Source organism: Zalophus californianus, chromosome 5 (assembly GCF_009762305.2).
Source record: "Zalophus californianus isolate mZalCal1 chromosome 5, mZalCal1.pri.v2, whole genome shotgun sequence".
Lineage (NCBI taxonomy): Eukaryota > Metazoa > Chordata > Mammalia > Carnivora > Otariidae > Zalophus > Zalophus californianus.
Genome location: NC_045599.1, coordinates 126,804,714 through 126,831,679, shown reverse-complemented (window position 1 = coordinate 126,831,679; position 26,966 = coordinate 126,804,714). Strand labels below are relative to the sequence as shown.

The following is a 26,966-nucleotide window of genomic DNA, read 5'->3' as shown; positions in this document are numbered from 1 at the left end:
TCTCCCTGGAAGCTTATCTTTTTCACATTTCACTGGTTATCCCATAGTCTGGGAAATTCAGGAGAGGAGAGCACAGTTGCGAAATTACAACTAGTCAAATGTTCTTTTCACTCACTTTAGCAGAGACAGTGAAAATTCATGGACTGCCTCACTATCTTTATAAAATGCACACAGAGGGACAACCACCTAGGTACCATACACACAGGTACATGCTTATGTCCACATTAGAGCCCACCTCACAAACACACACATGCACAGCCCCCCCGCCCCGACATATATGCAGCTGCATACTCAGAAGTACACTTGGGAACATACATGGAAATATACACATCCAGGGAGGCACACACACAGATAAATACTCACACTGGTATACACAGAGAAGCATTTGCAATCAGATACACATCGAAAAGTTAATACACACAGAAGTGTATTCAAAAGTATCCACACTCAAACATGCCCAGAGCTGGGCGCACAGAAATGTACATACGCCAGCATGCACACTCTAGCTGTGAACTTCATTTCTCCCATTAGCCCAGAGAATAGAGTTAGCTATATGTTTCCCATCATATGACAGCAATCCCTTTTATCTCTTTACTGTTTTTCAAAGATTTTCCACATGCACTATTTCATTGCAGGTGGAGGGAACATCATAGTCCTCACTTTGAAAATGTGGAAACCCAGAGAGATTAGGTGATTGGCTCAAGGTCACATAGCTAGTAGCAGCTGACAGCAGCTGGACCGAGACTCTGGTCTTGTCGTTCATACAAGCTGCTTCGCTATAGTCTCGGGGTGAGGATAGAAGGCAGAGCACAGGGACACGCTTTGAACGCATGAATGCATGCACTGCATTCATTCTTTTGCATTACTTTCTGCATTGATTTTCATGCCCAAAATGTTGCAGATAATTTAATAGCAGCCAATGACATTTTCATCTCTTGTAACTGCCGGATGAGATGGACTCTCCACCCTCTCGAGAAACACCCCCAGGGAATTAAAGAGAGCAGGACAGTCCCTTACTTACCATTCAGGAGACTGGTGTTGAGAAAAAGTAGCAAAATGAAAACAACTGTGGATGCCACACTTTCCTTCATTTTGGTTCCTTTCTCTTTCTACAGGAAATGTATCAGACGTTCACTGAAAGAGAAGGCACCAGGCAACTTTTGTAAAGTAACACTCTGGCCAGGCACACGCCCCACTTTATTCTGGGTGTTTGCAACTGATCCTTGCTCCTTGCTTAATGTGAATGACAAAACAGGAGGAAAGGAATGTAGGAAAATGTAACATGGTTGGATGGCTTGGCTCAGAAGCATCCATGCACACGGGCTAGGAAAAATTCCACCACCAGAGGTCACCAGATGACAACGTTCACGGGCAGCTGCGGGGCCACCGCTCTTGTGCGAAGACCCCCCCCCAAGAAAAAGTGTCCTCTTTCCACCCTGTGGTGACTTAACCATATATCACCCATTTTACGTGACACAGATTGCATGCCCTACGAGAGAACCATTCTGGGAGGGCTTTGATCCATCAGCCAAAAATAAAGCAGGCTGAAAAGTCAGCCGCTCGGTAAGTCGCCTCAGTACGAAATCAGCCTGGCCTCATCGATGCCAAGTTAGGGGGGGCTTTCTCTGAAAGTGTAGGCTGAGCAAGAAGTTTGCTGGGCTATGGGCATAACTGTGAACCACACAGTGAACTCTACTGAACCTCCCTGTGCTTTCTTTCCCCTCTTTCAAGCAATGACAAACCCCAGTAATAATTCACGTCTCTTGGTTTGGGAGTATTAAGTAAATTTTGAACCTGCACGGGTTGAGAGTTTTGAGCAATTTATTATTAATACTATTATTTTTACCCCTGGAACAAATTTCAAAGCCTCTAAATGTCCTTCTGAGAAGAAAACATTTTTTAACGACATTTGAAAAAGGCTCATTAGTCTTGTTGGACTCCAAAAAACTCTCAGAAAACAATAGATTTGATGAACTAAGTGTAAATTCTTGGAAACACATGGCATATATTTTCTTTTAAATCTTATGATTTTTATAGATCAAGGGAAGAACATCCAGAAGTAAGGCTGCCCCTCTTGAGACGTTCGGAACGGCTGGGTGTTGTTTGATGAGCCCTGAAGAGACCAGCTTTCGCCTGTCCCTCCTGGCCACAGCTGGTTCCCCACGTGCCCGCTGGACACCACCTCATGGACAGCTTCTAGAAGGCGTTCTCTGCCTGCTACCACTCCCTCTGAGACATATTTGGAAATAGAAATCTTAGTGGCAACAGAGATTTGGGGCATCTAGGCAGCACCAAGCACTCTCTTCTACTGGGGCTCCCGGTTTAGTAACGGCTCCTGTGAGGAAGCCAGTAGGTTGTTCTCTGGGAACCTTCTAGTTGCTCTTCCAGGAATCCTCCCAAATGCCTCCCCCTCCCCAGGTTGCACACTCTAAACTACCTGCCCCATCTAACCCCAATTTAAATTAAGTTGCTAAAGGCTCGTAATGGGTATAATCAAATTTCAAATGTCTCTCTTGTCCTAAAAATGTAAAAAGTCTTATTTTCTTGCAAACAAATTTTACATGTATTCATCCCTGGTTTTAAGCGTTAGGAACTGTAGTAGGTGCTTCCTTTGGGGTCTGCCTGGTTGGGGTTGTCTGGCCACCAGGTCTCCTTACCTGCGGTTCCACCCTGGTTAGATGGCCTGAGGCTAAAATAACAGGGAGAGAACCCCATAGGTACCCTTTGATTTCCAAGAGTCTGGCTTGTCTTTCCAATATAGAATGCCAACGTTCAGTCTGGAAAACAGAAGCCATAATCTGCTCAGGGTGGGGAGAGCGGCAGAGGGCTGAGATTAAGGCTCAAAATTAAGAGCATTATATAAACTTTCCCCAAAGTCGATGGTCAGTGACTGCCTGTAGTGTGACCAAGTGAACCCCTGAAGCCCTAAAGGTGAAAAAGCCCAACAAGAACCCAATAAGATATGGGATGAAACTCTGCATACAAGAGAACTGGTCCTATGTTCGTGTTACCCAGCACTAGACGTGGAGCCGGCTTAGTTTTCTGTCTTTGAGAGGGGAGGGAAGAGGTTTTAGGGAGAACGGGGTAGCTGCTCTTTGAGGCAGGCACAAAAAGCTGGGGATGTGGTGCTTGGGGGAACCCTGCGGTGGTGGGGGGGGACGAGGAAAGGGGAGGGGGTAGGCTCTAGCTCTCTCTGCACTGCAGCGAAGACCTGTTTCTGAGCGAGGACAGCATATTTACACATTTGCCAGGGAACCTTCACCACAGGACCCTTGCTCATGTGACCATCCGTTATTATTTTTTATCGCTGCAATGATCAAGTGGACATTTTATTGCTTCTCAAACACTTGTCCATCTTATTCCCTACATCCTTTGGTGGGAAACGTCTGGCTCTTTCCGCAAGGGAACTACTTGTATATACAATGACCATCCCACGAGAGCCCAGCGGTGCCGTCAGAACACCAGGGCTGTGTGAGAGTTATTAGAAACAATACAGGGGCTGATGTAAACTGCCCACCTCTGATTTCAGACAGCTTCCCGCCCCCCTCTTCCAGGACCCCCAGAGGGGCCACTGAGCGGGCACGTGGTGGAGACGCTGCTGGTGCGCCGAGCCCTGGGAGTCAGAGGGTGGGGGGAGGCGGCGTTTCTCCAAATCGAAGCTGACTCTGCATTGGGACCGCACGCACATGGCACTTCAACAGAAAGATCTCCCGGCTCCTGACCCAAGCGGGGTAAGCTGCCACACTGTCGCGCACGCACCTCTGCACCGGAGTCACCTTTAATAACGCAGGGCGCTGAATGCGTCCGGGTGGCTGGAGGCGTCGCGCACGCCCACTCCCCTCGGCCCAGGGCACCCCAGCGGCACTCCTGCGGCATCTCGGACTTGAGGGAGGCTGGTTCTCACACGGCCTGCCTGGCTGGAAGGCCAGAGCATGCGGGGGAGCTGCAATCCTCCCCGGCACGCTTCAGGCAGAAGGCGCAAAATAGACGCTGGCCTCATTTTCAGAGTAGTTTCTCATGAGATCATCAATCAGCTAAAAACATTTTTTAAAAACACCCTACGTTGTAGATTGTGTTTTACCTCGCTGCTCCACAGAAATTAGTGAGTTTCTTTTTAAAATATTTTATTTATTTCAGAGAGAGAGAGAATGGGAGGGAGAGGGAGAGAGAATCCTCACGCCGACTCTCCACTGAGCACGGAGCCCGATGAGGGGCTCGATCCCACGACCCTGAGAGATCATGACCTGAGTGAAAACCACGGGTCGGAGGCTTAACCGATTGAGCCACCCCGGCGCCCCAGAAATCAGTGGTTTTCAATCCAGGATTTGCATCAGGACAAGGTAGGCAACTTCTTAAAAGTACCCATTCCTGTGCCTTCTCCCTAGAGATTCTGCTTCATTGGTTGAGGGTTGGACCCACCTGTACAGCGGGCATTTGTAAAAGGCCCTCCAGAACATTCCAGTGTGAAGCGAAGGTGGGGGAGCACTAACTGGGCACATAATCACCTGACACATGTCACGCCTCTGCTAAGAGGCTCCGATTGACAGGAGAGGAAACTGAGGCTGGGAGAGGCTAACAGGCTCTGTCCGCCATCACTCAGTGTAGAAGGCAGAGAAAAAGGGGGAATCCAGTCTTTAGACTCTGGGTCCTGCCTCAAATTACTAACAACATCAAAGATCAATTGATAAACCTCTTGTCTACATGGTGAGTTATAGTTTACAAAGCACTTTGCACTTTCTCATCATTATCACATTTTATTTTTACAATAATCCTGGCCAATGGGCAGGGAAGCTACTATAATTATTCCTCTTACTCCTCCTACTGCTACTATGACTACTGCATCATTGCTCCCATTTCAAAGATGAGAACACTGAAGCTCAAAGGGGTAAGTGGTTTGAACCACCTTATCTTAAAAGCCTCCAGTGTGCTTAAAAATGTGTGGTGAGAAAATTGGCAAACCCTTACGCAGGATACACTACATGCCTCCCCCCCATAACAAACCTGAGACGCAAGGACTATTAATAATATGCCCATTTTACAGTTGAGGACACTTGGGCCCAGAGAGGCTCCATGAGTTGTCCAAGGTCACACAGCCAGGGAGCACTGTATGGAAGGGGACGAGCTCAGCAGTTGGGCTCTGAGATCTGTATTGTTGACCACCCTGCCATGGCCACCAGAAGCCCTTGGGGCTGTGGGTTCTGTGCCCTTTAAAGGGGCCCTCTACCTGATAAAGGGCTCCCTTAGCACACTCCCCCGACCCAGAGGTGGCTCTGGGGCTGGATGCCATGGGATGCAGGGATGGTCCATCAGTAGGAATGGGTGTTCCTGGATCACTGCTTCTAGAGTGTTCTAAGCACCATCCCAGATATAATGGGTCAAAAGTTTTAGAGGGCAGGACCTAGAAAGTGGCATTTAAAATTAAAAAAAAAAATCACTGAAATATTACTGGCATATAACATTGTATAAGTTTAAGGTGTACATCATGTTGATTTGCTACATTTACATACTGCAATATGATTACTACCTTAGTGTTAGTTAACACCTCCATCATGTCCCGCTGATGGGAACAATTAAAATCTAGTCTCTTAGCAACTTTGAAGTTTATAACACAGCATCGTCATCTATAGTCACCAGGCTCCGCATTAGATCTCTAGGACTTATTTATCTACCCGTTACAAGTTTGTCTCAGAAGGGGCATTTTCAACAAGCACTTAGCTGGTTCTTAGGCAAAGAGGTGGGGAGGGAAGATAGTGGTGGTGAAGGTGGAGTTGGCTGCTTCTCCAACCCTGTGGGCCTAGACAGGGCATTTTCCTTGGGACCTGAGGGAGTTTTCTGTGAGGAGGGCTCAGCACATCAGGAGCTGTGACATCAAGGGAACTCCCTGCAGGGTGCACTGAGGCCAGCTCAGACCAGGAGGCAATTGTTGAAATTTTCAGAATGCTGGAAGCCGCATGGCTTCATGTTGGTAGCCTGAGATCAGCCACAGTGGGAGTGTTTGTACCACGGGAATTGGCAAATGCTACAAATCAGGATTTCTTGTTTCTTCTTCTCTTCTCAGGGACAGTTGTTAAACATTTCTGGCACACCCGCAGTGTGGGTCCAGCTCTGGACTCGATGCTCTCCCACGTAAGAGGAGGACATGGGAGTCAAACTTCATCTCCTCTGACTGGGAGAGGCCCCGTGAGCCCAGACTCGTTCCCTTCCTCCATTTTCCTCTCACGGAGACAGTTCCCCGTCTTCCTCTTGTGCTCCCCTCTCCTGTGCTGACTTCGGAAGGCCCTCCTCCCCTGCTCGGGCAGTGCCCATTTCTGGCTCTGCGTGTTAATGCTTCGAAGTATTAATTTGTTCCTTCTGGCTGACCAAGTGCATCAGAGATGGGGGGGCAGATTGTTTAATCAGTTTTCTAAATATGGTACACAAGCCAAAATAAAAACAAAACAAACACAAAAACTTAACCATAGCCTAAAGAAATGAAACAAAACAAACAAATCCTCAGCCTACCTTGACTCTCCTAAACTGCCTCCTCTCTAGCCTGCGGCTTCAGTGATAAAAGGTTTTAGTGTCTGTCTATTCACACAGCCTGGAGAGCTCGCTGCTCTGCCTGGCTACCTCTACCGGTAGGTTCCCAAGGCTGGGGCCCTTGGAGCCCTATCTGTAGGCGCTGGGACGAATGTCTGTCCAGTGAGAGAAGCCCAAGGAAGTCTTGCATGGGTCCCGCCCGGTGCCCTGGTTCTGTAATTCTGCCGCCAACTGTGAAGGCCTTGGTTCTCCCATGACCAGGCCCAGCAGATCCTGGATCTCTGCCCAATGCCCAGTCGTCACGGCTCAGCCGCCTGCCTGCCTCCATCCCTCTGGTGCAATCCCTCTCCACCCCCAGCTCTTCTTGGGGGGGGTGACTGGTTTGCGGGTTCTGGCTCTTCCTGACCTGACCCCTCTCATTCCCAGAGAAGTCAGAGAGCAGGAAATCAGATACTGTCTTTTCCTTTTGCATTCTCAATATCAGCTGGGTTTAATCTCTGCTGCACACCACCAAAGGCTTCACACCTTCTCATTTGCTCATTGCTCAGTAATTCTATTAGCTCTGTCATCTCTGGCTCACTATCCTGTTGAACAAAACATGCTCAGCCTTGTCTTAGATGCACGTGTGTGTAGACATACTAATAACAGCCCACGTCAAGCCCTCTCCTTCCATCCAACCCCCCAGAACAATGTGAACAGCCACCACCACATGACCCCTGCATATTCCCAATCAGAAAAAGTCCATTGGCCATTTAAAGAGGAGATCATGGTTGTGTCCCCTTCTGCCCTGCCGGAAGTCCTCTGGTGGAATGGGAGTGGCCGTAGCCAAGGGAGAGAGAGAAGCGGCAGGGCTCAGCCAGCACCTAAGCTTGAGAGACACCGGGGCAGAGGGTGGCTGTGTTGGGCATAAGTAATAAGTAATTGGGTTTTTTGGTTTTGTTTTGTTTTTAATTTCTATTTATTTATTTATTTATTTATTTATTTATTTATTTATTTATTTTTTAAAGGCTTACAGGGATAGCTAGATCTGCTTGAGCATTCATTCATTCTTTCATCAAATACCGATCCCCCTGACCTCTTTTGGGCCTTTGCTCAAATGTCACCTTATCGGCAAGGCCTTCATTGACACCATCTTTAAGTTGCAACCCATCTCCAGCACTGCTCCACCTTCTTCATCTCCCAGTCCTACTTTATTGTTTTCCACAGGACTTACCATCATTGACCTATGATATTTTTTCCTTAGCTATGTGTTGATTGTGTGTCTGCCTCCACTAAAGCATAAACTCCATGAGAGAAGAGATTTATGCAGGGCAGTGCCTAGGACAGTGGCCTATATCCCAAATGATCTGAGAATGTCCAGTTTTGTGTATATTCTGAAAAACATACAAGTATTACTGAAACATTATTATTATACAGTAATACTTGTCTTATTGAAATAAGGTCTGTTCCTTTCAGACATTATTATTATGTCTCCTCTAGAAGCATAGCTTACCAGCAACCAGCTTGTCTATGGTGCTGGACTACTCCCATTTCTCTTCCCTTCTTAGTGTCTAAGAATAGGGCTTTTGGAGCCAGATTACCTGGGTTGGAATCCCGTTTCTGCCACTTACTAGATGTGTGATCATAGGCAATTTACTTAACTTCTCTGCGCCTTATTTTCCTCATCTGTAAAATGGGAACAATACGAGGACCAATTTCATAGGGCCGTGATGAAGATCAGATGAGTTACTACTGGCAATGAATTTGAAACAGTGCCGAGCCTATAATGAGGACTATATAAATGTTTGCTAAATCCCTCTATTTCCCCATGGCTGTTTGCTTCTCCCTCCAAAACTGTCTCTAACCCAAGAACTTTCCACCACAGAAGGAGGGAGGTCAAGTGACTTCTTCTCCATCAGAAGTATTGTATTTAGAACTTCAGTGGGGGTGGTGGGGGTGAGAAGACTGGATTATACTCCTCAAATATTTGTTCTCTCCCAGTCACAGGATTACATATCATCATCCATCGTCACTGAACATAATGCTACATGCTGTGGTAGGAATACACATCCCATTTCAACGACTGGGACTTGGCCACGTGAAAAGCTTTGGCCAGTGGAATGTGAATTGGTTGTGGTTGTTTTTGCTGTGTCCAAACAGAAGCCTGAAATACAATGGCGTGGTTTGGCTGAGGCCTTCTTGCTCTTGTTCTCCACATGCCCTCAGGATGTCCCAGAGAGTGGCTGCTCCCTTAGTCTGGGTTCTTGTACAAGAAGACAGGCGGAACCTAGATGAGCTCAGCAGGGTCCAGCCAATCCCAGCAGAGCCACTGCCAACCTGCTGCTGATCTGTCGTCCTTACGGAGAGTGAGCAAAAAGTAAGTGTTGCTGTAAGCTGCGGAGACAGCACTGTTTGTTATCACCGTGAAACTAATACAGGGCAGGGGAGTAGGAAGAGAACATGTTTTGCAAGACTGTTCGAACAAGATTATTTTCTCACAGAGAGATCTTTGTGGATGTTATATGTGTGTGTGTGTGTGTGTGTGTGTGTGTGTGTGTGTGTGAAGGTGCTGTTCACCCATACACAAAACAACTTTACTTTGACATAAAAAAAATCACTTTTATATTGGTAACAGCTTTGTCTATTATGTATAGTTTAATTTGTAGAAACCTGGGCTTGGGAAGTAAGAAGATAAGTTACAATTAAAATAAAAACTAAATTATTGGGGCGCCTGGATGGCTCAGTGGTTAAGTGTCTGCCATCAGCTCAGGTCATGATCCCAGGGTCCTGGGATCGAGCCCCGCGTCGGGCTCCCTGCTTGGCAGGAAGCCTGCTTCTCCCTCTCCCACTCCCCTTGCTTGTGCTCCTACTCTCGCTATCTCTCTCTCCGTCAAATAAATAAACAAAATCTTTAAAAAAAATAAAAAATAAATTATTGGCCTCATGGCATTGCTTCCTTGGCTCCCTGCTTATTTGTCTCAGGAGGAAATGCAGAGCAGGAGCTCTAGAATTTTGGATGTGAAGGAACCAAAAGACTTGAAATAATTCTGATCCAATCTCTCACTTTTCTATATGGGGTGACTAAGGTCTGGAAAGACGAAGTGCACCGGCCAAGTGCCTGATGGGAGAATCTTTAAAACATTGAAAGTAGGCTGTGCGCACATTGGAGAAAGTTAACATGTCTAAGAAGAAATTCTCAAGAATGTGTCAAAAGCCTTTTTCCTCATTTCCTGCTTTTTCCAATCATCTTAGAAGCCTGGGAGACCATTCACAGGAGTGGTAAAAACTTCTGTTGTCCATCAGAAATTTGGTTCTCCTTTTCTTTCTGGGCACAGAGTTAAAGGTCACGGGATTGACTCTCTTGTAATTAGATGGGATCAGGTGATTGAGCTGTGGTGTCTGAAAGTGAGCAAAAATGATATACTTCTAATCTGGTCCTGGTATTTAAAACTCTTCATACATTCTCCTTCTCTTGTTCATTCATTCTCTCTCTCTCATCCATTACTGGCCAGAGGAAGATGAACTTAAGGACTTGAAGGTCCTAAGAGCCAAGCATAGCCAATAGATGGAAGGATCCTGCATCCCCTGCTGATATCCAATGAACTGTGACTTGGGTGACAAGTAAACCCTTGGTTATCAAGCTTCCAAGATATAGAGAGGCTGGGTATTATAATGGCTAGCATTACTTAGCCTGGCTAATCCAGGGAGAGTCAGTGCAGCTTAGTTAGGTGCTAACTACTATATTTAACCAAGTAGAAGACCTGCAAATAAGTGGGAAATCTCTGACACGTGGCCAACCGCCACTGTTCCATCTTGAATACCATCATCAAACTCTCAGGGTAACCTGTCTTGCTTCCTCTACATTTTCTGCCCGCCCCCCCCACCTCACTGTCACATTTATGTATGTTCACGGTGTTCAATAGCACTTGTTGGACGACTGATTGACTGAATAGTTTATAAGGCCATATGTAATACATTATTCTGATTCACAGATCCACTGAAAGAGCACTTGACCTTGAGCTCTGAAACCCATTCTTCTGATTAATCAATAGGCCCTTCCTGTTACTGAGGGATATGAGACCTTACTGATTCTTCCAATAAAGCTGTTCATGTATATTAATTTGAACTCAAGGATAGATGGATAACAAAGCTAACCAAGATGTGGTTGCTGAATAAGTGAGCTTTGAATATTGATGCGTTTCTGTATCCCAAAGTAAAGACAGTGCACTTAGAAAAATATGCTAAAATATGCTTAACATCTTAAAAAGCAAATGCCATTGTCAATTGTAAAAGGATTTCTTCTTGTATTTCTTAATAAGTCTACCAGACCATTAGCACAACAACAAACAGTAGGTCTAACTCTCAGTTGGTTGCTAGGCTTCCTGCACCAATGTATTTGCTCACAGAAGTGGAGTGGGCCTATGCAAATGTCTGCATACTTGGCCACCATGACCTTGGCCTGGCAGGATCCAGTAAGTCATTGCTGACTCATAGCTTTACAATAATAACATCACCTCTTTGCATAACATATAATTGTTGGTGTGTTTTCCAGACAACCCTGAGACCACCAAAGGAAAAAAGATTAGGAAGTCAATATTCAAAAGGTTGGTCAATTTTTCCCTATTTTTGTAAACACTCTTCTTGGAAGATTATCCATAATGATTTTCATCCTTGGCCTGGCAGATATCTTATTGTTGCATTCCCATGCTTCTCAACTCAGCTTTAGAGACAGAAATTAATTTTAATATGACCACAAGAACAATATGATTTGAAAGGGAAATTTGCTGCTTTGCTGATACTCAAAGTTCTGTTAATTGCCAATTTATTTACAAGTAAAAATATAAATGGCCTGGGATGCTTTCCTAAGCAGAGGGGCTGATACACACCTGGATTTCTGGCATGCATTTCTGAATGTCCTCGATTGCCTAAAAGGCCCCATTATAATCCCAGCCTCTTCTTGAAAGCTCTGTGCATGTACCAGACACATGGAGCCCAAGTGGGCACGCGGAACCAGGATGAGAGGAACAGCAGATAACGTTCACTTTAATATCCTCTGCAGTTCAGAAGAGGGCTTTCCTGCTTCACAGAAGTCTTCTGAGCACACAGGAGCACTCAGATGCCTACAGAATGAAAGATGAGTAAACCAGGTGTGGCAGCCTCCAGCAGGCAGCCTCCGTTCTCCCTCTCCACCCATCTGGAGACCACACGCAGCCCTACCTTCCTTTATGTATTCACAAGAGCAAGGATCTGATAGGTAGCATACTTCACAACAGTCACTTGGCAAAATTCCTTATTAGGCATCTCTGTCTTCCCCTCCAAAGTTCCTGTCCCCATCATTGCCATATCTCACCCCTTTCATCTTCCTTCCAGACCTCTCTAAAATCCCCTCTATGGTCCCAAGCAATTCTCTTCTCAGTTCCTGCTCTCCTGCCTCACTGACTAAAAAATACCAGGCTGATTTCTAGAGAAATTATACCTATCCAGTGTTCCTCCAAGTATACCCTCATTGGGGTCTTAGCCTTCCCGGCATGTGGCTTATTAAAGTCTTCACCCCCAGAAACAGCTCCCTTTCTGTGCAGGAAGATAGCTGCTAGTTCAATGTGATTTCTCCGTTGTTTTGTTCATTGTTTCTCCGTGTTTCTCATTGTTTCAGAGGCGGTAAGGATTGGCACACGGCCACCCAACCAAAACTCACCTGCATCCTATCCTCAGTTTTGGCTTTCCTTCCTCCCGGCAGGGACTTCCTTGGATCTCCCCCAAATGGGGGATGCCCTCCCTACAGAGCACCCAGGACCTGATAATGAATCCCGATTTACCCTTCTTTCTCCTTGTATCTACTGAGGCTAGAAGCTCATTGATGTCAAGAACTGTGTTTATTTTTTTTCTTCCATATTCCTCATACTTAATGCAAAGCTCAATGCATAGAAGGTGCTCAGCAAATGGTTTCAAATAAATGGAATTTATTGGGTGTCAGCTGTATTTAGAGGGCAGTTGAGAAGGATTTTATTTTTTAAAGTGCTGCTAATTATTAAAATATGTGGTCGAGAGAGGTCATGCCTTTTCCGTCTTGGGTGGTTTAAAAATTGATAATAATGGCAGTATGCGTTTTCATGGGACTTTCAATTTTCAAAGTATTTTCGTGTAAAATATTTTATTTTATTCTTTTCCCACCCCTGTAAGATTTCAGGATGGTATCACTGAGTTTGCAAACACTTCTGGCCGCTCAAGGGTAGACGTGGGACTGGCACTTTGTCTTCTGAGTATAAATTGGTGCAATCTTTTTGGTAACATATATTAAAAGCCTTGTGAATGTAGATACACTTTGAAATGAAAAATATACTTCTAGAAATTTATTCCAAATGAACAGAGATATGCAAAAACAATTCCATGCAAAAAACACAAAAATCCCCCAACACTATTTGTAAAAAGAGAACATTGAAAGAAATCTAAACATCAAACGATAAGGGATTATTTAACTAGATCACAGTATGGTCATACAATAAAGTATTATCCAATCTTTAAAAAAATGCAATAAAAAACTTAATGATATAGAAACCTGTGAAAAGGAAAAAGAAGACTTGGTGTGAAAAGTAAATGTCTTTGACCTCAATTCTAATATCTGTATCTTTCTCTATTTTATGTGCACAGAAGAAAGACTAGCAAATACACACACCAGTATATTAGCAGCAGTTATCTCTAGGAGGAGGATTTTAAAATAAAAAAAATGATTACTTTTGAAATAAAATAAAATATTACTAAAATACTTAAATAAAAAGTTAGCACTTTTGGGGCGCCTGGGTGGCTCAGTCGTTAAGCATCTGCCTTCGGCTCAGGTCATGATCCCAGGGTCCTGGGATGAACCCCGCATCGGGCTCCCTGCTCCGCGGGAAGCCTGCTTTCTCCCTCTCCCACTCCCCCTGCTTGTGTTCCCTCTCTCGCTGTGTCTCTCTCTGTCAAATAAATAAAATCTTTAAGAAAAAAAGTTATCACTTTTGTCATTGAGGGGGAAAAAGTCACAATAAAATTTTGAACACCACAAAAAGAGTCTCCTAATAAAAACCTGTCCTTTCATGGTGTAAATACATGGAAAAGGTCCCCATTTGGAGAATACAGAAACTACTTATTTATGTTGTGGCAAAATTTTCAGCAGGTGTTGACAGCCAACTTCCCTGTGTTAATCAGTGTGTGAGTCTGAGCTTGTGCCCTGTCCCTGCCCAGGCCGTAAAGAGTGACTGCGATAGTTCTTGATGTCCCATGGCCTGCTCCCTTGTTTGTTTGTTTTTTTTAAAGATTTTATTTATTTATTTGACAGAGAGAGAAATAGTGAAAGAGGGAACACAAGCAGGGGAAGTGGGAGAGGGAGAAGCAGGCTTCCCACAGAGCAGGGAGCCTGATGTGGGGCTCGATCCCAGGACCCTGGGATCATGACCTGAGCCGAAGTCAGGTGCTTAACGACCGAACTACCCAGGTGCCCCTGCTTCCTGGTTTTTAAGAATTCCCTCCACTTCTCTGAATTCCATTACTGTGTCCACCTGAGAGTTCTTTAAAATACCCAGGGGTAACTAGCCATTATTTGCCATTAAGCTTCTGACAAGTGGGTGAAAGGCAATTTCATGGAAAAACTCTTTATCTCAGAGCCTCAGAGAAGGGTGGGGGTCATCTTATTCAAGAGGAGTTTAAGAAGTTCGGTAGGGTTCTCTCTCCGAAGCTGGTAAAGCACTTGCTTTACCCTGGCCCCTCAGCTTCTGTTCATCCTTGGTACACAGAGCAGGAAGATCTGGAAGTTCAGAGTGGGGAGGAGGTGGGACAGCCTATAGGCTCCAGGGTTAAAGCCCCACCTCCTTGCCTGTTGCCCAGCCTTGAAACCACTACCAGTCCCCAAATCGCCCTCTCTTCCCTCACTTTGCTCCATCTTGTACAAGCACATCCTGTCTCTACTGGATTTAATCACCCTTTCTCAGTCGTGTACAATATGTTCTTTCAAACTTGCTTCTTCCTTCAAAACATGTGAACTACTTATGCAGCAAGATAATTACTTGTCTCTTACTGGCTTATAGTCCCTCTTTTCTGTTTTCCCTTTACTCAGCTTCCCTTGGAAGAAGCCCTCTCTTAACAAAAAGCCACTTGTCCAATCAAAGACGTAATGGCCAAGGTCCCTGAGTTAGGCTGGGTCTGGGGGTAAATACTCCCAGGGCAGTTTCAGTAAGTGAGAATGGGGAGGAAGAAAGAAAACCATGATTCAGCCCTTTTTTTTTTTTTTTTTTTAAAGATTTTTTATTTATTTATTTGAGAGAGAGAATGAGAGATAGAGAACATGAGAGGGAAGAGGTTCAGGGGAAGAAGCAGACTCCCTGCTGAGCAGGGAGCCCGATGCGGGACTCGATCCTGGGACTCCAGGATCGTGACCTGAGCCGAAGGCAGTCGCTTAACCAACTGAGCCACCCAGGCGCCCATGATTCAGCCCTTTTTAATGAATTTGCAGAAAAAGGCAGGGTCTACCTAGTTTAGTGGCTGGAACATTCACCCATCCACACATCCATCCACCCATCCACTCATCAATCCATCTTTCAACAAATATCCACTGAGCATCTATAACGCACCAGGCATCGGCAGGGCCCTGAGAATATAGTGTTGTGCTAAAACAACACCCTCAGTACTAACAGTCTGGTAGTGAAGACATAAACTAGTAAAACACTTACATGTAAATGACCCAAGTATTACGAGGGAGTTCTGCAGGTGCCATGTGAGCCAATGGTGGGCAGATCTGACCTGGTGGAGGAGCGGGGCAGCTTCCCTGGGGAGGGAACTCACAGCCCTGGGTATAACGGCATGGCAGACACTGCTGGTTGCATTTTCCCCTTTGCTTTTGTTCACAGAGCTCAGTTTTGTCAGCTGTTATAAATAGTCATAAATATTTGGCCCAAATTATTGAAAGTCCAATACATGGACTAATCTGATCCAGTTTTCTGGATCTTTTTCTAGCAAGCAAAAGCCACTGGCATGTTTCCCACTGCAGACTTAGAGTTTTGGGACCCAGGAAAACAGTACTTGCCTGTGTCGTGTGCATAAGAAAACAGATTCAGGAAGTCTGGTGCCGAGGCTGCCATGAACACCATTCCCTTTTTGCCATTTTCTGGATATCGGCATTTGTCTAGAAGGGGTGTCCTAAGAAAAGTCATATCAGTGTGCTCGTTCTAGCCACGAGTCCACTTTGCCCTCTTGCTTGGCAGCTTGCATGGATCACTGGTAATGAAGAGTCCATGAGGTTGCTCGGGGCTCTGTCATTGGCTTGGGGTTGGATACAAACTGGAGTCATGATCCGAGGCAAGTTCACACCCTTTGAGGCTGACACATGTGGGGATTTGGACAGGTACAAAATAACCTTCATCACCAGAGAAAGGTGACACGAGCCACAGACGGTGTGGGATGAGAGTGTTCCAGAGCTGGTTCTGCCAGTTACCAACTGATCAACTGTGGCACATCTTTTTCTCTGAGTGTGAATTTCTTCTACGAGAAAGTGACAAGAGGGTATGTCTGCCCTGCTTTTCTCAGCCAATTATTGGGAGGACGGGCTGGATTAATATGTGAAATGCTCTACACTATGGCAAGCGCTATGCAGGCACAAATCACTGTTATGAGTAAGGGATGACAACAGCTGCTTGGATCCACCATGTCCCCCAGACTCTCTGGAGGTCTAACTCCAGATGGAGAAGTTATTCCTTTTCCCTTGCATGTCTTTTGATTTGCAAGTCCCAGCTCTAAGTGGACTCTTGGATACTGATGGGATGCCTTATGCTACTGGGAGCCCGGTGACTTCTGTGTGTGAGTGATGTGCTGAGCCCTCTCAGCTCAGGATCTGGGATAGGGTCTCTTGCTTCAAAAGGAGCCCACAGAATTGAGGGGCCATACAATGGAGGAAATGGGGCCCAAAGCTGACCCCAGTCACTCCTTTATTTGCAGGTGTCAACATAGAGAGCTTTGTGACAGAGTGGATGCATCTTTGGTCAGGGTTGGGCCCTTGGCAAAGCATACAAAGTTTGCCTTTCATCCCCCTTCACCTTCCCTTTGGAATTTTGTTCCTTCTACTCTTCTCCATCCCTCCCTACCTAACTGGTGATTTTAGGCTTCCTCTCCAAAACTCCCCATTGCTAGTAACAGCCTCAGGGACTGCCTAATGAAACTTTCTGTGATGATGAAAATGTTCCCTATTGGCTCTGTCCAACATAGTAGCCACTAGCCACATGTGAACATTTGAAATGTGGTCAGTGTGACTGAAGAGCTGAATTTCAGAAGTTAGAAGTTATTTATTTTCAGTAAACTTACATGTAAATTGCCATGTGGGGCAAATGGTTAGTGTATTGGACAGTGCGGGTCTGGAGCTCAAGACCTCCATCGTTTCAGTTTCTCTGCAGCAATCTATTGAATTTGTCCTGTGTCTGAATTCCAAGGCCTTCATCCTAGAGAAGTACCAATAAGCTACTCTGATAAACAGAATCTTATTCATAAATTAAGGTCTTACCGTTCTAGGTCAGTGCATAGGTTTTTGAGAGCAATGCCATACGTTAGTCAAAGCAGAGGCTCAAATGATAGGAGTTTGAAGGACTCTGGCAGGCAAACATGGAGGGTGAAAAGATTATAGGCATAGAGTTTCAGTCACACTTCAAAGCACACTCTGTGGAGGGCACATTGCACCACCCCACTCCCCCCCCGCCATCCCCAGTGTCCTGGGCTGCTTCTAAGCTCCCTTGCAGTCTGGAAAAAGTTAAGGTTGGAGTCGTGCAGATGGGAGCTTGGGAAAAGGCTGGAGGTGGAGAGTTGGAACAGGCAGAGCCCAGAGATGCCAAGCTCTTGCTAAGGACCCTGGGGTGCCAGTCCGAGTGGTGTTCTGTTCCACCCTCAGGAGGAGGTGCCAGGGAGAGATTGTTAGGGAGGTCACTGGGACAAGAGCTGACAAATCAATCATATGAAGTGTCAAGACTCCACTTTACCAATGGAGAAACCAAGTCATATGGCTCTCCTCTGTATATACTACAGCAAAATGGGATCTAGACCCACTGAGACATTGGGACCAGTCAAAGAGACCAGACACCAGATTAAAGGCCACAAAATGGACAATGGCACTTTTCGTGGAGTCTTGGCCAGGAACTGCGATTCTAGGCTTAATTACAATCCTCTCTTTTAGGGAGATTTTCCCCTCTGAATTCCTTTATGAACATTGCTTTCTGGTTGTTCTTTTCACCCTGAAACTGAGCTGCATTTCTGTTTCTCTTGGATGATCAGGTAAGTGTTCTTGAATTCTTGCCTGTGTTTTCACAGATACTCATGGGTATCATAAGCAGTTTTTCAAACCAAATACTCGGTTGAGTAAGGGGTGGAGGGTTGTGGGAGGTGGGTGCAGGGAAGGGAGATCGACCAGGGAGAAAAGAGGCACACGTGGAGATGAGCAGGAAATGCGTATACCAATCCTAGCACTTTGGGATTTACTCTCGGGGCCTTGGCTCACCAAATGGTACCACATGGTGGATCTGCTCCCACAGCCTCACCTGCTCTACACTCTCTGAGGAATGGGAAAAGGGATTTCCAGTTAAACCACTGCCAAGAATGGATGCCTATTTGTTTAAAAATATCAAATTTTATGAAGTAATTGGAGACTGAGTCCCACATCTTTAGTGCAGTAATGTGGTGCATAAAATAAAAAAATAGCAGCCAGATCCCCCTGGTGCTTTGCAACACAGTTCAGACTACACAGTGCTTTTTTGGACCTCTCTGTCCTCATGAATGGAAGGACTACTCACAGTATTCAGTGCTACCCTGTTCTTCTTTGTTTCCATTCCATTCAAACAAATCCTCTGAGGCATTTGGCATCAAGGGGCAGAAACAGAGAGGCTGGTTGTCTGGCTAGGTAGGCTCACCAGTTATAATGTTACCAAATACTCCTGGGCAGGCTATATTATGCCACAGGGTCCTTCTGTGCCAGAGCATTTTGGCCACTTCTGTCTGAATACTATACATTTCAGTCCATTTGCATGAAAAGCAGAAGTTCTTGTTGGGCTGAGGTAACCTAGAGTGGTGGAGGTCCATGGGGCTGATTGTGCTCCCCTCCACCCCAACTCAGGGGACATTTGGCATTATTTTATTATCACTACCTGGGGGACATTTTGTCCTTCCTGGAACCTTAGGCAACATCTAGGGACATTGCTGATTATTACAAGTATGGTAGGGTGCTGTCCTACTGGCATTGAGTGAGTAGAGATTAGGGATGATGCTAAGATCCCAGGGATGAAGAGCCTCCATGACAAAGAATGATCTGGCCCAGAATGTCAACAGTGCTCAAGCTGAGAATCTCTGGGCCACAGGGAAAGCTCAGGTTTGGTTCTTAACATTGAAGTGCCCTATGACCCTCAAAAGGCTATCACTTTTTCAATTTTGGAAGACTAGTAAATATCCTGGGTGGCCTCAGGAAATCCTAGGACAATTTTGGCCACAGTTCTCTTTTACCAATGACCCAGTCAGTTTCATATCTTCAAGAGTTCTTAACTTCTTCTGAAAGAGAGAGTGCATTCTCAGGGTTACACAGTCACATTGGTCTCAGTGGGTCTAGATCCCATTTTACTGTAGTATATACAGAGGAAAGCCATTTGACTTGGTTTCTCCATTGGTAAAGTGGAGTGTTGATACTTCATATGATTGATTTGTCAGCTGGGCCTGGCATCCTAGAGAGATGGAATGGGGGCATGGTATTTGAGTTGGGATGAAGGGGGAAAATGTGAGTTAAGTACTTCTACCCAATTCCAACGCCAAAATGGCAAATAGGGCAATGCCAAAATGGCAATAGGATACTGTAAGTAGGGGAGAGGCAACCAATAGTTTGTGAGATCCCAGCCAACAGATTGTGCCTGGGACGCAGTGGGCCATGGGGCCATGAAATGATTTTGCTTGCCAATGGTAGAAGGAGAAGATCCAGGACCTATCACATATGAGTCTTTCCATGAGGTCTGTCACTGGGCTGGCATGATGGAGACATGAAGCAGTGATGACATTAGGGCGCTGAGGGGGATACAGAAAGCTATGGCAAAAATTTACGTACAGCTTCTTGGGAAAATAAGAATAAACAGTATTTCTTTTCCTGATTTGAAAGTAAGACAATCATTGTTGAAAATCTCTCAACTATGGAAAAAACATAAGAAGAAAATAAAAATCTCTTGCATCACTAAGAGATGTCAGCTATTAATAGTTTTGGTATTTCCTTTTAGAAAAACAGAAGGTTCTTCTGAGCAGGACAGGCTGGGGAGATTGAAAAGATGTTTGAGAACAGCAGAATGAGACAATGTAGACATTGACCAGTTTGGAAGTATTTTCTCTCTGAGCCAAGATAGGTGAGTCCCAAGATAGGTGAGTTCCCGTCCTTGCCTCGTTGAAATGGACAGCAGGAGGACAGACGGGCGGTGTGACAGAGGGACATGTGATCAAGTTCCCCTTACCTTCAGGGTTCATGTGGAAAGCTTCTGTAGCATTCACCTCCATGAATAGAAGGGTTCTTTAGCTGAAAGAGAAAATGACTCATTTTAGCTGAAGGATGACAAAGAGGAGAGATAATTTCTGAGTCACTTAATAGCATCAGCATGACTGCATTCGATAGCCCTCGTTTTTTGGAATTAGTTTCTTGGCAACTTTATTTATTTTTTTTTAAAGATTTTATTTATTTATTCATGAGAGACAGAGGGAAAGAGAGAGAGGGAGAGAGAGAGAGAGAGAAGCAGAGGGAGAAGCAGGCTCCCAAGGAGCAGGGAGCCAATGCGGGACTTGATCCCAGGACCCTGGGATCGTGACCTGAGCCGAAGGCAGATGCCTAACCATCTGAGCCACCCAGGAGCCCTCTTGGCAACTTTATTATGAAGTAATTTCAAACTTACAGAAAAGTTGCAAAAATCATAAAAAAAGAAAATCCCATAAACCCTTCACTCAGATACCCTAACAGGTAATATTTTACCATATTTAATTTATCACTTTCTTCTCTGTATACACAAATTGTTATTTTTCTGAATCACTTGAGAATACGTTGCAGTCATGATGCCTCTTAACCCCTAAATTTTTCAGTATGTTTTCCTAAGTATAAGGGCATTCTCTTACCTTAACAGTGTGATGATTAAAATCAGAAAATTAACATCAACACGGTACTACTATCTAATCCGTAGATCTTACTCAAATGTTGTCAGTCATCCTAATTGGGATTAGATTTGATGAAATTTGGTCCTCGAGACCTTGAGTGAAGTTTATTGACAAATCCTATCACAGCCGTGGCTGAATTCGGGGATTTGGCCACGCTCACCTGAAGCTCAGATTTGATGCTGTCTCATGGGTTCACATGCGCGTTGGCAGAAGAATGCTTTTCCAAGTGGGACTAACTTTTGGTGAGGATAAGGTTGTTCACTGGGCTGTCGGGTGTGGGCTTGTGTCACCTGGGCCGTGCCCATCGGAAATCACAGTTCCCACTTTGCTCCTTCCAGTATACCTGGCTCCGGGTTTTGTATAGGACGTTCTCAACTCTGGGAACTGACTGGCCTCAGTCTGGGAGGCACAAGGTGACAACTGCCAGTAGTACGGCTCTGAGTTAGAACAAAAATGATTTCAGGACTCGAATACAAAATTGGCCCCTCTACGTCTGCAGTTCCTTTTTAAAATTTGCTTTGATATATGGACAGCAATTCCTAATTCAGTGCCCAATTTTGTCTTGTGCATTCTATGCTACAATAATCTAGCTAGAGTGGTGGACCAAACAATGCCTTCAAATAAGTTCTATATCTTCAAAATTCAGAATCCTTAGGACTATCCCTGTGGAATCAAGTGCTGAATACTCTCCATGCTGACTCAGCTGATGGAGGAGAGAGTGACAAGGGGGGGCCACTGAGGATCTCTCTCACACACCCCACTATCTCAGCATTACTGCTACTGGCAAAGTGAATGGAGAGCCCAGACGTCTTTGCAATAAAAGCCTGTGATGTGCTGAGATCCATTTGGACATGAAACAGCCAGCTGCAAGGCATTTGATAATGAGGCATCTGGCAAATCCAGAGCCCGTAACACAAATGTCTGGGGCAGCTTTCTCAAAAGCCACCAGTTTCTCTCCATTCGGTACAGTGATGCTGAATTTTTTGTTTTTTAAGACTCCGAACATTCTAGAATGCATTTTAGATTCTGACAATAATTTCAGGACTTATAGCCCTCTCTTTGATAATGTCTTAGGTCTGTTGAGAAGAATCCAGACTCCTTTTACCCTCTTGCAGGAAACCCTGAAGGGTCAGCTGAGGCTAGGGAAGGGTGCAGAGGGTGTGGAGCACAGGGAAAGCCCTCCACTGGGGGTAGAAAGTCTGGAATGCCAAGAGGCAGCAGTGATGACTCTGGGACAAGAGGCCATAAAAGAGATCATGGCCCCAACACTCATTTCTGCAGTTCGACAAACATTAACTGAATGACAGGCTTTGGGCTCACTTCATTCATCCAACTGTTTATTCGTTCAGCATTTATTAAGTGCCTGGCACATCATCTAGCCTTGTCATCCTCTGCCCCACTACTGCACCTCCTCTCAGTCCTGCCCTGTGCCTTGTGGAGGTGACTCCGGTGGCTCTTGCCCTTCAGCTTCAGCTTGGGCTCCACCCACAGGAGGCAGAGGGTGGGGTTAGAGCACATCAGGGTAGGATTTCCCTCCCTCCCTGCCTTCCTCGTGGCTTGGTCTTGGCAGTGGTTGTGTCTCTACCACAGCTCCAGTGGACCAGCCCTCCTTCCATGGCTCCAGCTATCACTGGGTCCCAGCAAAATCCCTCCCCGCCATCCCCTTCTGTGGAGAAAGGGTGGTGACAAATTCGCTTGTTAGTTCTCTCAACCTTGCCCACAGGTATGTCAATGGGCTCTTGATTATATTCTCTTGAAAATCCTAGCTTGAGCATATCATCTTCTTCCTGTCTGACCCTGACCAATGCAGCCTTTTAATATGTGCTGAATTGTTTTCAGATTGCTCTGGACAGGCCGGAAAGATGTAAAGTTTTGGATATAGTTTCTAACACTAAGCTATGGCAGTGCAGGGTGGGGAGGCAGAACTTAACAGAAGCTCCTGGGGAAAATAATCTCAGAGATGTAGTCCTTTATACACTCTAGGATTACATGTCAGTCAAAGATCAACCTAATCTCTGGCCACATCATTAGAAGTACGGTATCCAGGACAAGGGAGGTGATAGCGTGCCTTCATTCTGCCTCCATTAGCTCCCACGTACAGTTCTATGTACAGACATATTAATTGTAAGTGTTTCAAGGCCTGCCATATACAGCAGGGGTCAAAAACTTTTTCTTCAAGGGCCAAATAATAAATATATTTGACTTTGTAGGCCATAAGTTCTTTGTTGCAACTAGTCCGCTATTGTGCAAAAGCAGCCATAGACAATGGATAAATGAGTAGGCTTGGCTGTGTTCTAACCAACTTTATTTACAAAAATAAATGGGTAGCTGCATTTGGCTTGCAAGTTTTACTTAGCGGACTTCTGATACATAGGGAAAAAAATCTTTTTTTTTTTTCTCTTTTCTGGGTGTGTCCAGAAGGCAAAAGTTGGATCAACGTATAGAAATCACAGAAAAGTAGATTCGTGCTAATTTTAAGGAAAACCTTTCTAATGGTGACTACCATTCCCAAGTAGAATGAGATGTTTCATGAGGCAGTGAGTGGGTTGCTCATTGTAAGGGTTTAAAAGAAAGGCTAAGTGTTGGAGAATAATTTTCTGCAAAGCACAAGAAGTAAGTCAGATGATGTGGGAGGCAACAGTTCCTCATATTCATATATACTCAGCATAGTACTGCCCACATAGTAGCTCCTCTAGATTTTATGTCCCTCGAGGGAAGAGATTCTGTCATTCCTATCCTTGCATCTTGAATTCCTAGTATAGTGTTTTAAACATGGCAGGTGTGGCTGATACATGTTTTGTGAGCTTGGCTCTGTAAGTAAAATCCTGCTGACAGATGAGTGAAACTAATTTGTCTTTAATACAGTCATCACTATGAGTCATATTAAATTAGTTCAGTTATCTTTAATAAGCTTCAACATTTGAGGATTTTCACTGAAAAGAATGGATTTAACAGTCAACATTTATCGAGTTCTGAAAATATGCCAACTACTGTGCTAAGAACTTTAATAGGCATTCTCTTATTTAATTATCCCCCCAAACCTATGAGGGAGGTACCACTGTCATCCTATTTTACTGATGAAAAAACTGAAATTCAGAGAAGTCTCATAGCTGGTAAGTGGCGTCACCAAAACAGGAATCTCTTTGATGCCTAAGGCTGTGGTCCAACCACAACTCCATCCTGCTTCTCATTCATTCATTCATTCATTCATCCATCCATTCATGCATTCATTATTTAACAAACATTGATTGGTTGCCTGTTATTTGCCAAGTACTGTTTCTTAGGTTCTGAAGACAGAGCTGTGAATATAAACAGATCAAGTCCATGCTCTGAAGGAACTTACATTCTGGCTGGGATTAGAGCAGGGGTAGATGTACTATTAAATGAGGAGATATTAAATGGTAATTCATCAGAAGACACAGAGATTAAAAAGATAATAAATAAGTCTTGTCCATACCAGAACTTCAGGGATAATCCCCTATTGGTGAATTTACCAAAGCTCTTTCTTGTTTACTGACATTACCCCAAGTTCAGTCCTTAGTCTTGATAAATTGTCAGATACACTCAGAGATTAAGAAAGAAGCTTCAAGCATTCTGGAAAATGATGTAGATCATATATGGCAATGTATACATGTATGTGTGATATGTGTATGAAGTCCCCAAAGGGAAAATAACCCAATAAAATATTCAAGAATCATACTTCATGGGCAGGTCGAATCTGAGCACCATTAAAATGGGAGACCAGAGGCAACAGACAGAAAGGGGTGGAAAGAGCTAGTCCAATTAACACAAAAACAAAGAAGAGGGGTGCTTGGGTGGCTCAGTCGTTGAGCATCTGCCTTCGGCTCAGGTCATGATCCCAGGGTCCTGGGATTGAGCCCCACATCAGGCTCCCTGCTCCGCGGGAAGCCTGCTTCTCCCTCTCCCACTCCCCCTGCTTGTGTTCCCTCTCTCACTGTGTCTCTCTCTGTCAAATAAATAAATAAAATCTTAAAAAAGAAACCCATTTAAAAAAAATAAAGAAGAAAGATAATCCAGTTAAAAATGGGCAGAAGACATGAATAAATATTTTCCCAAAGAAGACATACAGATGGCCAACAGACCCATGAAAAGATGCTGGATATCACTCATCACTGGGGAAATGCAAATCAAAACTGCAATGAGCTATCACCTCCCACCTGTCAGAATGGCTAAAATAAACAACACAAGAAACAATGCAAACTGGTGCAGCCACTCTGGAGAACAGTATGGAGATTCCTTATAAAGTTAAAAATAGAACTACCCTACAATCCAGCAATTGCATTTCTAGGTATTTACCCAAAGAATACAGAAATACTAATTCGAAGTGATACATGCACCCCAATGTTCATAGCAGCATTATCTACAATAGCTAAATTAGGGAAAGAGCCGAAATGTCCCTCGACTGATGAATGGATAAAGAAGATGTGGTGTATATATATAAAACGGAATATTACTCAGCTATAAAAAAGAATGAAATCTTGCCATTTGCAATGCAACAGTGTGGATGGAGCTAGAGAGTATTACGCTAAGCAAAGTAAGTCAGTCAGAGAAAGACAAATACCATATGATTTCACTCATGTGTGGCATTTAAGGAAAAACAAGTGAACGTAGGGGGAAAAAGAGAGAGAGGCAAACCATAAAACAGACTCTTAACTATAGAGAACAAGGAGATGGCTACCAGAGGGGAGGTGGGTGGGGGATGGGTGAAATGGGTGACGGGATTAAGGAGGGCACTTGTTGTGATGAGCAAGGGGTGTTATATGTAAATGTCGAATCACTATATTGTACAACTGAAACTAATATTACACTGTATGTTAACTAACTGTAATTTCAATAAAAAGTTGGAAGAAAAAATAAAGAAGAAAAGTAGCTTTTCTTCTCTTCTCTGAAACACAGAACTATGAAGAGCCTAAGTCTACCCTCCAGGCCCAAGTATCAAAAAATCAATATTTCTAACAAATGCTACAAACCAGAGAGTGTCTGACCTACATACAAGGCAGAGGCAGACACACCGATTTGGGTCAAGGGAGAGGGCCTTGTTTAGGGGGAATAGAGCTGCCAGGATGCCTGGGAATTCAGGGAACCAAGGGAAATTCCAAAACTAATTTTAATTAGGATTGAGATTGAAGGAGAGGAAGCAAGAGTGCGAAGGGTAATATGGGGTAAAGCCAAACAACTTGTCAGGTCCAAGAGGCAAGTCCTGACTGGGAATGGCGAACAGAGCCCAAAGGTCAGGGCCTAAGTAAACATGAGCCCAGAGAAGGAAGTTAGAGTCCGGCACTTCGTGTCTTTTTGGGTGCCAACAACCAGGGGCAGACATGGATGGGCTAGTTAAAGGCACAGGATAAGAATCAACAAGTAGTACTAATACTTTTGCAGTTCTAGAATTCCTTTGGTTAGTAGACTGCAAAGCAGTTTTCAGATTAGTGAATTTGTAGAACATCAGCATAGTCTTTTTAGAACATTGGCTAGAAAACAGAACAATAATAATGAGTTAACATGTACTGATTGCCAGACACTGCTTTTAAAGACTTTCATGCATTGTCTCAGATAATCTTCACAAGTCCATTTGGAGCACTGAGCTCCTTAACAGAGACCTGATTAAAAAATGATTAAAAACAGAAGTGACATTTGGAGGGAAACTATAAAATGTTATCATCGTAAAGGAGTACTAGTCATTCATTGATTCATTTACTCACATGTTTCTGCAGTCATTAGTTACTGAGCACCTAATATATGTTGGGTACTATTTAGGGTCTGTGCATGGATGATTTTTATTGATTTCATCGTTATACTGGCAGGAGAAGGAGCAAAGGATTGTGAGTTGGAAAATCGGGCTTCCATTTCTAGCTCTGCCTCTAGCTGGTGCTATTAGGGTCCTTGGACATGTCACTTTTCTTATTGGTTTAATGTCCTAGTGTAGAACAAGAAGCCAGGACCACGTGACGCTTGACATCTTTTAGAATTTAACATTAAAGAATTCGGTAGCTTCATAGTACATTGCAATTTATAATGAATATTCACTTATATTCGATCATTATACTCCCACCCCCATCAGGTAAATCATAATATTTATTATGAAGCTTTAGATAGAGGTGGGAATTTGTCAGGGCTTGAACCAAGTTCCTCTTCTCTTTCCACTGGAACCCTCTGCCTTCTGTGTATGAGTTCATGCTTAATTTCCCAAAGAATTATAAGAGAGCTGGGTGCAAATGTTAGAGGAAAAGGAAGAGAAATAGAAGAGAAGGAGAAGTTGAGAGTAAAAGGAAGATGTGCCA

At 44.4% G+C, this 26,966-nt stretch overlaps 1 protein-coding gene across 7 annotated transcripts in view; it reads right to left on the bottom strand.

The window, feature by feature from the left end:
* Positions 1-26,966, bottom strand: part of PRLR (prolactin receptor) — a 172,344-nt gene that overhangs the window by 21,315 nt on the left and 124,063 nt on the right. For 2 of the 7 annotated variants that reach the window (XM_027605811.2, XM_027605812.2), the window contains 3 exons: positions 19,980-20,041; positions 11,385-11,618; positions 1,022-1,134 (listed from right to left, as the gene is read on the bottom strand). In XM_027605811.2, coding sequence (XP_027461612.2) covers positions 1,022-1,091 — 70 coding nt within the window. In that variant the 5' untranslated portion in view covers positions 1,092-1,134; positions 11,385-11,618; positions 19,980-20,041. Of the gene's footprint in view, positions 1-1,021; positions 1,158-2,657; positions 2,680-11,384; positions 11,619-19,979; positions 20,042-26,966 lie in introns of those variants that run through there. The other 5 variants (XM_027605813.2, XM_027605814.2, XM_027605810.2 and 2 more) reach the window with 3 other exon arrangements.